Source organism: Crocodylus porosus, unplaced genomic scaffold (genome assembly GCF_001723895.1).
Source record: "Crocodylus porosus isolate Cpor-Errol unplaced genomic scaffold, CroPor_comp1, whole genome shotgun sequence".
NCBI classification, from domain to species: Eukaryota; Metazoa; Chordata; order Crocodylia; family Crocodylidae; genus Crocodylus; species Crocodylus porosus.
In genome coordinates, this window is record NW_017728886.1 from 250,064,981 (window position 1) to 250,080,399 (window position 15,419).

Consider the following 15,419-nt stretch of genomic DNA (forward strand, 5'->3'; position numbering starts at 1 on the left):
CTACCCTGGGGGTCTTTAAGAAGAGGTTTGATGCCTACCTGGCTGGAGTCATTTGAGCTCAGTTTTTCTCCTGCCCAGGCAGGGGGTCAGACTTGAAGATCTACAAGGTCCCTTCTGACCCAACTTCTAGATCATCCAAGGCTCTGTCTAGTTGGGTCTTAAAAAAACTCCAAGGATGGAAAATCCACCACTTCCCTGGGTAACCTGTTCCAGTGTTTTCCCACCCTCCTAGTGAAAAAGTTCTTCTTAACATCTAACCTAAACTTCCCTTGCTGCAACTTGAGACCATTGCACCTTGTTCTGTCTTGTCACCACTGAGAACAGTCCAGCTCCATCCCCTTTTGAACCTCCCTTCAGGTAGCTGAAGGCTGCTATTAAATCTCCTCTCAGGTCTTCTCTTCTCTAAAGTACTAGGCTCTAGACTGTGAACAGTGCCTTACAGAGGCAATTTTTCAATGCTTCAACACAGGTTCAGATTCCTATAAATTTTATCTAAATTACTGCTCACTGAAGTCTATTAAAAACCCTCCAAGAACTCCAGTGTGTACTGGGCAGGACCTTTAGTCATTATAAGATCGAAGATTTCTATTAACAAATCGAACATCATCAACTTATAAAAGGCCAACACAATGAATCTGCACCGCTACATCTCTTTTTGAGGGCTTAAATGACATAGTTTTTGTTCTGTCCTGCTGCACAGGAGTTTATTTTACTGATATTAAAATAGATCGTATTCTGACAAAGTCTCTTTCCTCAACAAACTTTGAGAAAATAAGAGGCTCTACCAAAAAACTGGCTTTGTACAAACAGCACTATAAATACGACATAGAATGCTATAATCTTCCAATGTCCTCCTCCTCCTCCAAATTGTGAAGTGTCTGAGTAAGAAGTCTCCAAAACCTTAGTCTGCAACCTATTTCCACCAGTAAAACATGCAGTTAGAATTTGGAGAAGTATTTTCATAAGTTCCCAGCATCTGCCCAGCTCCTTTCCTATTGCAGTCCAGTGACAGAAGACCCATTGACTTCGGTGTGCATAGGTCAGGCCAATATGGAGCACTTTCTAAAATAATTCCTTAGCAGTTAATTCTGTTGGCAAGACTGAGACTACATGCGACACATTTTCCTATGGTTTACTTAAATTAGAAGTGCTAAGAAAAACAGCAAAGTTCTCTCTTAAGGTGTTTGCCATTAAAAGAGAAATAACTAAATAAACATGGGTACTATGTCACTGAGTAAAAAGCAACAACAAACCATCATTCATATATACCATATTTACTTGATCAGCATGGGGTGGGGGGGAAGCCCCTTGTCTTATATTTGCATATGAAGTGGAGGGGGAAGCAGGTGACTGCTGTGGCTGTGACTCTGACCCTGAGCCTGGATAGAAGCCAAAGTCAGACCCACTGTCGCTTCCTGTCCCCTCCTTCCCCTCTGAAGCTTCTGTCCCACCCCCCCCACCCCCTCCCCTGGAGTCTCTCCCACACGGAGCACATGGAAACTCCTTCCTCTGCCTGGCCAGTCAGCAGTGCTTACATTGCTGCATGGCCAGGCAAGGGTTCAGCTTCCATATGCTCTGCTCCAAGATGGAGCAGCCTTGGCAGCATTTGACAGCAAGGGTGGGGAGGGAGGTGAAGGGACACAGACTGAGGAGTTGGAAGGGGGAAGGAAGAGACTGAGAAGTAAGCCGGAGAAGAGGCAGAGACTGAGGGGAGCTGAGGGTGGCGGGGCAGGTGGCAAGGGGCAGCAGGAAGGCATCAGAAGGAAGAAAGGGGCCACCTGACCTACCCCAGTCACTACTTCTCCTGCTGCAGCAGTGATGGTGGGATTCAAGACATGGATTCCATACCTGGAAAATTATAACAAATTTATACATTTTCCGTATACAGAATTTAATTATTGGAAGGTCATGCTTCAGGATCATCTTATATTTGAGTAAACATGGTAGTTACTTTCCTGGCTGTAATTGCACATCACCCATGCTCCAATAAAGAAATCAGAATGTTGCAAAAACAGACAGGTAGTACGGGGCGTTTTATGGGCTTGAACTTAATTTACACTCTTATGTGCAAAATAGCTAAAGAAAAAGGGGTTTTGCACTTACATGCCATATCAAGAAAGAGCAACACACTACTAGAGTATGTACTTTATATCAGACCAAGTGTTTAAACAGTAGGGAGAATTTCTAGTGTTGGGCATTTGTGAGGTGAATTCAATGAACAATTAATATAATTTTAAAATGAGGGACAAGGAAGGAGAGGGGGAAAAAACCCAAAAAACAAAACACATAATAAGGAACCAAAGGTAGAAAACAGAGAGAATGAAGTAAGATGCAAGTGGGTAAATGGGGCACAGACAGGCAAAGAGATAGGGGATAAATAGTTCCTGTCCTCCTTTAGGGCAAGAAATTTTCTTGGAAGCTGCATTTCATCTGTAGTCTGTAGCTTTTACTTAGCGAAGACACCAAAACAGAGGGATCCTAGACTTCTACTTCCAAAAATACTGTTTAAAGCTAAATATACTAGACCAAGGGTGCTGAACCATGGACCATGTCATCTGGCCTGTGGGGTTCCACATGGGTCTGGAAATTTGACAGCAGAGGAGCAGTGGTACTGCTGCCCAGCTGCCAAATTTCAATACTCATAGGGTACCTAATCCCAGTGCAGAGGGCCAGGCAGGGGCAGTGTCAGGACCTAGGGTTCAATCCCAGAACAAGGCAGCAGGAGGGGACAAGGCCAGGGCTCAATCCAAATGCACAGGGGTGGGAAGGAGTGGTGCCAGGCAGGCCCCCAGGGACCTATCCCAGCACGTGGGACTCGATCCAGGTCACAGACTCGCCCCATGCCACTCATCTGACCTACAAAGCCAAAAAACTGAGCAACACTATACTAGAGACTATAAAAATAATTTTGACAGATTCTTAACTTTAATCAAATGTCACAGAACCACCATCATATGCAGCATAGTCTGGAAGTACTTGTAGATTTTTCCCCTCATTACAATTTGAATCCTGAACCTAGTCCACTAAGTCGCACCACACATCGTATCTTCTATTCCAGGTACAAAATACTGTACATTAATACTATACCATACAAAGTAAACCTACAGAAAGTGAGGATACTTGGCCAAATTCTTAATATAAGCAGTTTCATACACTTTTGGCTAACTGCTATTTTCTGTCAAGTCACCATGTTGCATGCTGCCACAACTCATGAAGGTATCAAGATTATTATTCATTATTTGCATTACCATAATGAGTAGGAGTCAGGAACCATAAACCCATTGTGCTAGGTCTTGTTCTTTGCATAACTGGCCCTACCCCAAGAAGCTTACAATCTAAGTATAAGGCAACAAATAAATACAGACGTGGAAGCACATGGAAACAATGACTATGTCTGGCCACAATCATAAGCAGCATTCATAGCACAATGCAGGCTGACTGCTATCAATTTTTTTGCAAGATCACAGTGAAGAAGATTTTTAAAGAAGTGTTGAAGGGAACGTCAAAGGCAGCTCTGAAGATGTTAACAACGAGCTTCTCCTAAGCATAAGAGACAACATGGGAGAAATGCATGAAGGTCTTTGCCTGAAGAACTAAAAAAAAAAAGACAAAAAGGTTGACATCACATAGGTGAAGTGAAAACAATTCTGGTTGGGGTAACAGAAAGAGGAAGCCAGAATAGGGATGTAATCAGAAACTGTGTAAACACAAGGGCAAGAAAAAAAGATACAAATATGATCTCAGCAACAGCATTTTGGATGGGTATCAGTATGTCAAGGACACAGAAAAGGAGGTTGCAGTAAATAAGATGCAAAATGAGATTTAACTGTGTAAATAAACAGGAAAGGTTGTAATTCAGGGAGGTCATGAAGAAAGAATCTGAGACTGACACAGCCTGAAAAGAAGTCAAAGTTGAAAACAAGACCTAGATTACAGGCTTCAGTGACTGGCAAGGTATCGGTGCTGTATGGGAAAGGAGGTAGAAGGGAAGGCTTGTCAGAGAGATTGTAAAGAACTCAGTTCTTGCTATGCTGAAACTATGACAGTGGTTACGCATCCATAAAGATGGAACAGACAGACAAACCAAAGTGTTAGTACAGATGGAAGACAGACTGGAATTGAGGGAGGATTGTGAATCTTTTCCATGAAGATGATAGTTCAATCTGTGTCTGCAAATGAGATTTACCCAGAAAGAAGGCACTGATGGAAAATATAATACCAGCGCTGTATTGGAAAGGAAGTCGAGGGGAAGGCTTGTCAGGGAGATTGTAAAGAACTATGCTGCAACTGTGACAGCGGGTACTCAGTGATGAAGATACATCAGATAGACAGGCTAAGAGGAGAATGAATGGACTAGCAACCGAGCCTTGTGGGATCTTCTCAGGAAGGTGATGAAGAGGATCCAAAAGATGGGACAAAGGAATTATTAGAGAAGTCAAAAAAGAACCAAGACTGTCATGCAAATCAAGGGAGAACAACATTTCAAGCAGAGCAAGGCTGACTGTGCCAAGGCAATTGCCCAGTCAAAGGTGATAATGTGGGAGTACTAGTTCTGAGCTCTGGCTAAGAAGCCATCCGAGTTTTTGGCTGGCACAATTTGAATTTCTCAGAATAACCCTTAAGAATAAAGTACATATACAGTATATTAGGGCTAAGAACAGACATTCAAAAAGCCTGAGCCTGAATTGATTCAATCTTTGCAGGTTAGTCTAACCTGCAGAAATTGAACCGGTTTGCAATTGTATAGATGCTCCCTTTTCATTCTGGAAATGCAGGGACATTCCTGCAGGGGCTCAGGCCAGAAGCCCAGAGGCGCTAGAGCAGCTCTCCCCCCTCCCTTCCACAGGGAAGCTAAGCTTGGGGGCCAGGCGGGTGGACACCTGGGCAGGCCTGAGTAGGACTGAGAAGAGGTTTAAAGCCCCACCTTGGCCTGCAGGGTTTGGAGGGTGAGAGAAGAGGGAACGTGGCCAGACCGCTGTGTTGGGGAGGAGGAGGGGAGAGCTCTGCCTGCCCCAGTGGCTCCCTGACAATCCCAGCACACAGGGCTGCCTGGCCCCAGAGGGGAACTTTTCCCCCTCTTCCCTCTCCCCTACTGCCAGGGGGGTGAAGAGGGGGCTCAGGTTGGTGTTGGGGGGGTCTTCCCCCTCCTCTGCCACTGTGGGGTAAGGAGGGGGGGCTCTTGTGAAGCTGCCTGGCCCCGGAGGGGCACTCTTCCTTTCACTCTCCCCTCCTACTCCCCCGAGGGGCAGGGAGGATGGGGCTCTGTTCAGTGTTGGGGAGGGGGGACTCTACCGCCTCATCCTCCCTTTGTCCCTGCAGGGTATGGAGGGGGGGCTCTGTTCAGTGCTGGGGAGGCAGGCAACCTCTTCCCCCCTCCCCCGGCCTCTGCTGCTGCAGGGTGGGGAGAGGGGCTCTGTGCGGTGCTGCCCATCGCTGCCCAGCTGGAGCGCAGCTGTAACTGAGCCACAGCTGCTGGGGGTGGCTCTGCCCCCACGGCCTGGACCGGCCTCGCTCAGCCCTGGCTGAGGCAGCTGCACAGTGGGGCTGGGCCGGTCTGCAGGGGCAGGGCCACCCCCAGCACGTGCAGCTCAGCAACACAGATGCTGAGCCCTGTCAGCAAGCGCAGCCTGGCCCGGTGCTTGTGGCCACTGGCTGGCTGGGCAGTGGGTTAGCCAAACTGGCTTGGGTGTACTGTGGGGGCTTATGGGTGCAGAGCCAGCCGCCACAGTGGGCGGGTGCTGGGCTCCAGGCCTGTTGGCACCTCCAAGCTGGCCCAGCTAGCCCGGTGCCCAGCCAGCTGCCAGCCACACATTTCAGGCCGGGCAGGGCTGCTGACAGGGCTCAGTGTCCCCCCCACTGAGCTGCAGCCGGGGATGGCCCAGCCCCAATGTGGGGCTGCCTTGGCTTGGGCTTAGTGAGGCTAATCTGGGCTGCAGAGGTGAGGCCACCCCCAGCAGCTGTGGCTGCCCAGCGCTGCATAGAGCCCTCCCTCCCTGCCCCGTGGCAGTGGAGGTGGGAGGACGAGGGTGAAAATCCCACCCTCTCCCACCACTGCATAGAGTCCCCCTCCCCAGCCCATGGGGGAGGAATGGGGAGGCAAGAGTCCCCCTTTGGAGTTGGGCAGCCTCACAGAGCCCCCCGCTCCCCAACCCATGGCAGTGGGGTGGGGGAAGAATCCCTCCCAGCATGGATCAGAGCCTCAGCAAGGCCCTGTTAGGGTGAAAGGGAAAAGGGTTAATTCCTCCCTCCATCCCTTTGGTCCTACAGCTGGGGTCTGCCAGTCCCAGGGGCCATTTGGTCACTTATAATTTTATCAGGGGTGCTCACCAGGATCTGGGGAAACAATTGTTCACCAGAGTGCCCCGAGGGATGACAAAGTCGAATGGTTATAAACTCCTGCAAGACCGTTTCAGGCTGGACATAAGGAAGAATTTCTTTACTGTCCGAGCCCCTAACGTCTGGAACAGTCTGCCAGCAGAGGTGGTTCAAGCACCTACACTGAACACCTTCAAGAGAAATTTGCAAGCTTATCTTGCTGGGATCCTATGACCCCAGCTGACTTCCTGCTCCTTGGGCGGGGGGCTGGACTCAATGATCTTCCAAGGTCCCTTCTAGCCCTAATGTCTATGAAATCTATAAAATCTATGAAACTGCCACAGCCCCCTCCCCTCTGCTCCCTGGCAAGTGGGCAGACCCTTGCTGTGGTGAGGAAAGTGGGAAAGGAGGGAAGAATGAACTCCCTTCCTGCCCACTTTGCGTTAATGGGGCCATGCCAGCCAGCATCTTGCTACAGCCTCTCTTGGCTTGGGCCAGAGAGCAGAGGGGTGGGGCCAGCCCTGCTCTGGAGTAAAGAGCACAGCCTAGACCAGAGAGCATGTTGGGATGTTGGAGGACTCTGGTTTAAACTTAAACCAGGAAGGGGTCTGGGACAGACACTGCATAAACTGGTTTGAGCTCAGTCAGTTAAGTCTGATACTACATTCAACCAGGGCTCTCTCAAACCAGGTTTTGGCCATTTTGAAATTGGTTTATGTGCATGGAATGCCTGTTCTGTAACAGGTTTAAACCAGTTTCTGATCACTTAAACTAGTTTGTGTGTAATGTCTGTCTCTAGCCTTGGTATACCAAACCAAGTATCATCACATCTATTAGTGTAAAATACAAACATGACAAAAACCATGGCTTCAGAGAGTCTGCTTGGAAGGGTATCTAACCACTCAGGGTGAAAGAGTTAATTTCCAAGCATGTTGTTACAAAAATGAACTGTCATTAACTCAAATGAAGTTTTGACCTACATCACCATTTGTCAAGTCTCTGTCCAACATGGTTTAACTATTTGTAATGCATTTAATTGACCTTTGTTCCCAGAGAAATTCATCCATGAGAGTTTGGCAAGAAAATCTTAAATTCAGAATGAATGCCAGAAGGGACTTTATAAAGAAACTAATTCTCTGGCCTGGGAAAATAAGTTAAGTTATACTGCCTCCCAGTGTACAGTTACTGGCATCTAAACCTTGAATACAAGTCATACAAGTAGAAACCATATTAGATATGGAACTAATACTTCCAACAATCATTACAGCCATAGTACAGCCTCCCCTTTAAAAACATTCCATTTGTTTTTAGGAAGAAAAAAATTCATGCACATAATAGCAAATTATCTGGTTTTAGTCCGTTTTTTTGTTCTTAATTCAATATGATGAAGCTACAATCCAAAAATCAGTCAAGTCTTTTTTTCCAGATTGCTACCAAGTGATATATAACAGGTTTACAATCCAATGCTTCAAGGTAGCTTCTCAAAACAAAAAGTATTTAGAGCAAATGCATAATCTGATGCAGATAAGATAAGATGAAATAATTTAAATATCTGATAGGTAAGTAGCCTTTTGAAGTCAATCAGAATCTTTGTACTGTGATTTGGGTCACCCTATAAGGATTTTATGCTTAGGGACTACTGCTGAGAGGCTAAACATAACTCCAGTAAACTCCCACCACTGCTGTAGCAGGGAAAGCAGATCCCTGCTGCCTGCTCCTCCACTTACTTACTTGGCTCCTCCTGACCGTCTGTCATCTGTACCCTGTGCTGCTATTCCAGGCTTGAGCCAATGATGGCTGTGACTCTGGCCCAGCCAAACACCAGTGGTGGTAGCAGCTCTAGCTCTAGCTCGGGGTAGGTGGCAGTGGCTTTGGCTTCACCTGCAACCTTGGGCCTGGGCCACAGCTGGAGCCAGAGCCAAAGCAGCTCCCCTACCATTTAAATCATCACTATTCCCTTTAGCTGTTAAGAAAGGACTAGGACCACTAACTGATATACAATTTAGATGAACCTAGTTTGAGGCAACCAATTAATTTATTTATTTATTTATTTATTTATTTTTATAGGTCTGATCTTCTTTGTAAGTCAGTCGGTCAAAAATGAGCCAAGTTAACACCTTGATTTGGCCATTAAAACTGAATATACAAAATAGTATATGTGCATAATCTAACAACTCTTCAGTTTTAACTTCAAAGCACAGTGTTATTCATACATAACAAGCCAAAGGAATGTCTCTCAAATTGTTGCAACTTATCTTCATATTTAGTGTACAAAGGCAGAATCCATTAGTTTCACAATGGTTACCACCTAATTAATTTCTGTTGGGGTAAGTCCATTTGACCCTCCAGTGCAATTCCCTCCAAACTGTACAGCTCTGTACCTAAAACAAGGAGTTCTGATGGTAAATTATTTTTTATGTACAGCCAATTTCTCATGCTGTTTGAAGTGCAGGTCAGGGCCCAGAGCTATAACCCTATTTCTTTGTCCATTACAAGGACAAGTTGACAATTATGAAACGCATCCCCTAAACTAAAAGGAAACTAACTACATGAAAACAAAACAAAATATAAGAGAGAATCAGAAATACTTACTGCAGTTGGATCCTTTTGGTGAAGTTGAGCTGCTGTCACTTGCTTGAAGCCTCCAGGATAACTAAAATACAAAAGAAACTAACTTAAGATTTTATGCTTTCATTAATACAGCCAGTATTTGCAGTAGAAAGCAACGGATCTTGAAGAAAACGATACCACATGCCTTCCTATAAAGCCACAAGTAATAGGAAATACTTCTCATGAGGGGAATATATTTTTATAATGGAAACATCCCATTTTGCCAAAGGCCTACATGCTCACTTGGGTACTGAAGTGATGCCCTTGCAAAAAAACCCAAAACAAACAAACAAACAAACAAAAAAACCTTGTTGTATACCAGGAGTGTCAAACTATTTTGGCCCCATGGGTTGAATAAATGGTGCAGGGCTGGTCTGTAGGTGGGACCAGGCCCATGGACCTTCCTCCCCTTCCCAATATATCTGATCCAGTGGCTTCTCCAGCCAGCCTGGGAGCAGCTGGAATAGGCACTAGTTTGGTCACAGAAGCAGCCGCAATGCACATGTGGCCACTTGAGCCAGACTGCGACACACATGGCACTCGGTCCAGCAGCTCCAGGACTGTGCCACATGTGGCACCTGTTCCAGCCAGTCTGGGATGCACGATCCGCATGGTGTCTGAGAGCGCTTTTTGCAGCGCGGATCCCAGACTGGCTCGAGCAGGTGCTGTGGTGGAGCACATCCCAGAGCAAGCACTGCATGCAGTCCAGCTGGTGCAACCACCATGTGCAGCATGGCTGCTCCTCTAGCCAGACTGTGCCTGTTCTGGCTACTCTGGGATCTGCGCCTCATGCTGGGAAGGTCCAAGGCCAGATGGAGTAGGTGCCAGATCAGGTATGCTGGGAGAAGGGAAGGGGAAGGGGTCTGTGGGTCAGATCCTGCCTCCATGCCATGGGCATGTGTCAGGCCCCATGTGGGTCTGATCAGACCCAGGGGCAGAATGGTGGTAACAGATGGATGGTAGAGCTCTGCGGGCCAGATCCAGCTCATGAGCCATATGTTTGACACCCATTTTAGACAGTTTACTAATATATTATATACTGCCACAATCACAACTACACCACATAAAACAGAATAAAATATGAAGAACTATTATGAATTCAACTGTTAGCCATAGATTCATAGATGTTAGGGTTAGAAGGGACCTCAATAGATCGAGTCCAACTCCCTGCATAGGCACGAAAGAGTGCTGGGTTCAGATGACCCCAGCCAGATGCCCATCCAACCTCCTCTTGAAGACCCCTAGGGTAGGGGAGAGCACCACCTCCCTTGGGAGCCCATTCCACACCTTGGCCACTCTAACTGTGAAGAAGTTCCTCCTAATGCCAGTCTAAATCTGCTCTCTGCTAGCTTATGGCCAGGTGCGCATTGGTGAGTAGAGCCTCACCAACTCCCTTCTGCGTCCCCATGATGAATTTATAGGCAGCCACAAGGTCGCCTCTCAGCTTTCTCTTGCAGAGGCTGAAGAGGTCCAGGTGCCCTACTCTCTCCTCGTAGGGCTTGGCCTGCAAGCCCTTAACCATATGAGCGGCCCCCCTCTGGACCCTCTCCAGGTTATCCACATCCCTCTTGAAGTGTGGCACCCAAATACTGCACGCAGTATTCCAACTGCGGTCTGACCAGCACCTGACAGAGGAGAAGTATCACCTCCTTGGTTCTGCTTGTCATGCATCTGCTGATGCATGATAAAGTACAGTTAGCTTTTCTGATGACTTTGTCACACTGGCGACTCACGTTCATCTTGGAGTCCACTAGGACTCCAAGATCCCTTTTCGCTTCCGTGTTACTGAGCAGGTCATTTCCTAGGCAGTAGGTATGGGATCTGTGCCTCATGCTGGGAAGGTCCCAGGCCAGATGGAGTAGGTGCCAGATACAAGTCAGTGGTTTATATATATGTAGGGCTAGACTATTATGTTTGGATGCTTACAGATGTGGAAAAAAAAAACAAAAAAACAAAAAACGCTTTACTTTAAGCTTGGCACACCTCTACACTGAGTGCTGCAAATGCCCAGAAAAGGCATCATGTTAGTTTGACCTGGCTCACCCAGTATCTGTATAGATCAGGTGCTTCAGTGGGGTTTTTTGGGGATTCAATCAGCTATTAGACAGAAGTACCAAAAAGCCCCGCTGAAATGCCCAATCTATACAGGTACTGGGAAGCCAGATCAAACTAACATGCCGATTCTTCTGGTAAAGCGCTGTTTTTGGGTTTGTTCGGTTTTTTTCACATCTGTCAGCAGCCTTTGTTACTTGTTAGTCTGTTCTTCATGTTTTGTCCACAGAATAACATATAGGACACTTACTATAATGTGACATACTACAAAGCAAATGTGTACAGGGTAAATATTACAATCTATGAAGTTCAAATTCTGTTATAGTTGAAGGGTGGGGAAGCCTAGTGTTATATACAGTCAGTGTATATTAGCATCTATAATCTTTGAATTGCTCACCTAAGGTAGTTACTGTACACAGGGCCCAATTTAGCAAGTTACTAAGCTCTGCCTAAGCCCGACACGGTCTTTTCATACCGTCTAGGTTAGACACATGCCAAAGCAGCTCATGCCCCCAGAGCCATGCAGCTAGGAGCTCTTTCCCTGTCCCTGCCTTTCCTCCCCACTCCTTACCCCAGCCCAGTCCTTGTGCAGCTCCCTTCCAGGTGGAAGCTGTATATGTGCCACATCCTTGGGGAAGGTGGGGTTAGAGGGAGAAAAGCAGCAGTGGCACAGGTACAGCTTCCAGCTCCCCTGCACTGCTTCTTGCTACTCAGCCCCAGTATAGGCACAGGTACAGCCAAAGCTCCATGATTCTGTAGACCAGATCCAGAACTGGCCCACAGGCAAAATGTTGCCACTCACTGGGTTTAGAGCATTGAGAACTTAAAGCCATTGATTTCACACAATTTGATGATAAAAGCTTTGGTTCAAGATAACACTGCATTTAATCAAAATTACAAACAGTACTGATTAGTGCAAATGGATTCTAGTCTTGAAAAAAAGGAAAAAATTCTTAAACATTTAAATGACTTTGAAACCTAAACCATATTTGTAAAAATGGCTTCAGAACACAGGAATCTACAAAAGGACTTAGTTCAGCGTTACAATATCCAGCTTTTACTGAAGAATTCAGTCCTGGGTTAGGTGGCTGGATTCCCTATACAATGCATGGGGATGAATTTACACCTCAAAGTGATTAACAAAAGCCAGCATAAGAGGCAAGCAAGAGCACAAGCTATTTTGCATGGAATGCTAAGGGTAGGTTGTGTCTTAAGGCATCAGGACTGGACTACCCAACTCAGGGTTGTCAGATAGCACCTGCTTCCACTTGGGATTCAGAGTCCTGAATGCATCCTTAGGTTCTAAAAGCAAGCCAGGGTTCGTCCTCTTTTTAAAGAGAGACCCAGATCTGGATTTCTCCCTTCCCCAATGCCTTAAGCCAGGAGTTGGCAATCCCTTGCTGTCCCAGGCTACTGGTTACAACCAGGAACTCTGCCATGGGCTGCAAATCTCTACCCCTAGGCTACCCAAGCCACCTGCACTTACCCTTGCCACTGATTCAAGTGACCAAGGGTGAAGGCTGGATTAAATATGGCCGTTGGAACAGAACAGAGAGGGCTGGGAGTCTACAGAGACCGCAGGGGGAATAGACAGAGCATGGAGGGCTATAGGACTCAGGAGGTGCCTCCTCTGCTACCCAGGCAGCTGCTCCCCTTCTGAGCTGGTGCAGACCAAATATAGCCTGTAAGATGCCAACCCCTGGCCTAAGTTGGAGAGTTGTATGAGATATAACATGCGAACACACAATTGCACAGGTGCAAGACTTCACTAATATGCACTCAGTGGTTATGCCAGCGGTTCTCAACCAAGGTGACAAGAAGCGTGAGAAGATAAGCACATAAAGGAAGGGTTAGGCTCCAGGTGTGACAAGAAAAGAAACTAAGGGCAGGCTCAAGCTTTGCTTGCCTGGCTCCTCTGCTCAGGCTGGCTAGCTTCACCCTTTTATTCACAGCTTTCTGGGCCCAATAAAAAAAAAGTGAGGGTTCACCCCCTCTAATTCAGCCCTCAACAAATGTAACTCTTATTCCATCTAACATGTAAGTTTCTTTTTCCCCTTCTGTTTATGTTGCTTTTAGGCTATTTATGAAATTGAGAGGCTTAATATTTTCAGAACAAGTTCTCTTATCCATGACCCATATTTGTTTGATTCTTGTCTTCTAGGACATAAGAACTCTCTAATTACACGTTACCATCTTTTAATATATTTTCCTTGGTTTTCTTTTCAAAACTACTACCAGTATTTTTACATTCTACAGATTCATTAGTCTGTCTTCACTACGGATCAAGAGCCAAACGAAGTAAATGATTTTGGGGCTCTCTCTGTCCATAGGCTCTGAGTCAGCCTCTCATTAATACCTCCTGAATTCTTCAGTACTGGAAATTCCAAAACTGTTAATACACAATTAAAATAATACATGAAATGTATATATAACATTCTTTTATTCAAATAGCCTCACTTTATTTCTATAACTTATTTCGATTCCTGCTGCCATTTTTACTTTTCCTACAGATGTGTATACATTGTTCCCCAATGGATCTATTTTAATAATTATTTTAATTAATCAACTAGTGTGGTCACATCAGAAATATAGGAGCAACTGTTTTTATTAGATTTCATTGACTGGGGTAATTCTGTCTATAAAGTTATTCATGCCAGAGGCTTCATACCAGAAGCTTGGGAAATAACATTAATGACAACCTATTATCAATTCTTTCTTGATAGAACCTCATTTTTCAGTGATTTTCTCAGTGATTTTAAAAGAGGTTTAAATCACCCAGGCACAATCTTGTTAACACTAAGTGCCTGCATTATCTTTCTATTCAGTTTCTCATTGCCTAAGGCAAAGCGTTGATCTCATAATCTTATTTGCCCTTTGATCTGCTAACATAACTCAAGTTAATTTCCTCTTAAAATAATGGTTTTGGTTAGCTTCCTTGATGTTTTAAACAAAAGAAACTACTCTTTAGCAAAAATAACCTCATCTTCAGCTTCATCTCCATCCAATAATAAAGTTTTCCTAGATAAATCTAATTTATGCTTGCTTCTGACACCATAGATCTCATATTATTTCCCAGTAATGCATATTATGCCAGGGAAAAAAAACCTTTCAAGGCTACATCTTAAATTTTTCTGAAGGGCCTCTGGAGTGAGCCCAGTAGCTCTACCCACTCAAGCATGCCTAGGCCTGTATATTAGTCAGAATATATAGTTGGGGTGGGTGCCTGAGCAGTCCAGAATATGTGGAGAGCCCCAATATGGTGCTGCAGGCAGGCACGATCAGATGTGTGTCCATTTATTTTGCTCACTTTGCAAGGTTGGGATTAGAGACAAACAGACACGACAGGTAAGGCTTATTTTTACAGCAGTATTTACAAGATCACTGCAAAGATGATATAGACATAAACTTTATTCTTAAACACATAAAAAAACAAAGCACATTCAAAAACATGTCCCCTTTTGAAGTGATATTTTATGCGGGGGGGGAAATAAATCAAATACAAAACCAAAACTGGCTGCAGAATCAATCCATACTATTAACTTCTTCAAAGACTGACTGTGAAATGATGGAGCACTTACCCAGAATGTGAAGAATACACCTTCTGTTCCCATTTATTCCCAGAAAAAGCAATGTGCCTTGTATTTATTATGACAACATGGTCTCCACAGTCACCTAGGTTAAAAATGATAGGGATTTAGTTATAATGATCACAAGGGACAATAAGAACATTGCTACCACTGCAAAATTGTAGGGATGCACCAATAAAGATAATTTGGGCTGATACCAATGGCCAATTATCAACTCGCCGTATTGGCGATACCGATCCACTTGCTGATATGCAGCCCGGCAGCTTGGAGAGCAGCACCTGGCCAGTAAGCCTGTTGGGAGGAAGGGGTGGGGGGAGGGCACATTGAGGCCCCCACAGTGAGGGAGTGGGGCTAGGGCTGGGACAAGGGCAGGTGCTGCACAGCCAGGATGCAGGACAGAGCGGTGGTTAGTCCGGAAAGTGCAGGGGGCAGCTCTCGCTGTTGCGTATACCCCTGGGGGAGGCACAGAGGGCATGTGCCTCCTGGATGCACGTGCAGGGCGAGGGTGGGCTGCTGCTACGCACTCGGGGCCAGAGGCTGCCCTGGGCTCTTCCCTGTGGGGAAGAAAGGGGCTGGGCTGAGGCTGTGCTTGGGCTGGGTGGTGGCAATGCTGGGATAGGAGAGTTATTTGCAGACACCCCAAAGTTTGCCACAGCCCCCAGTGTACACTCTTTCCCAGCACCACTGCTGCCTACTCCACTCCTACCTACCCCAAGTACAGCCGCCACCAAGAAGAGCCCAGCACAGCCCCGGCCCTAAGCACGCAGCTGCAGCCTGCCCGCACCCCATGCAGAAGTCCAAGCAGCACATATCTTTCCATGCCTCCCCTACAAGTGCAAGCAGCAACAGGAGCCT

At 46.0% G+C, this 15,419-nt stretch overlaps 1 protein-coding gene across 1 annotated transcript in view; it reads right to left on the reverse strand.

Moving 5' to 3' along the window:
* MRPL13 (mitochondrial ribosomal protein L13) overlaps positions 1–15,419 on the reverse strand; it is a 57,072-nt gene that overhangs the window by 31,649 nt on the left and 10,004 nt on the right. The window contains exons 3-4 of the mRNA XM_019552359.1: positions 14,556–14,649; positions 8,908–8,968 (exon numbers count right to left, since the gene is read on the reverse strand). Coding sequence (XP_019407904.1) covers positions 8,908–8,968; positions 14,556–14,649 — 155 coding nt within the window. The remainder of the gene's footprint in view (positions 1–8,907; positions 8,969–14,555; positions 14,650–15,419) is intronic.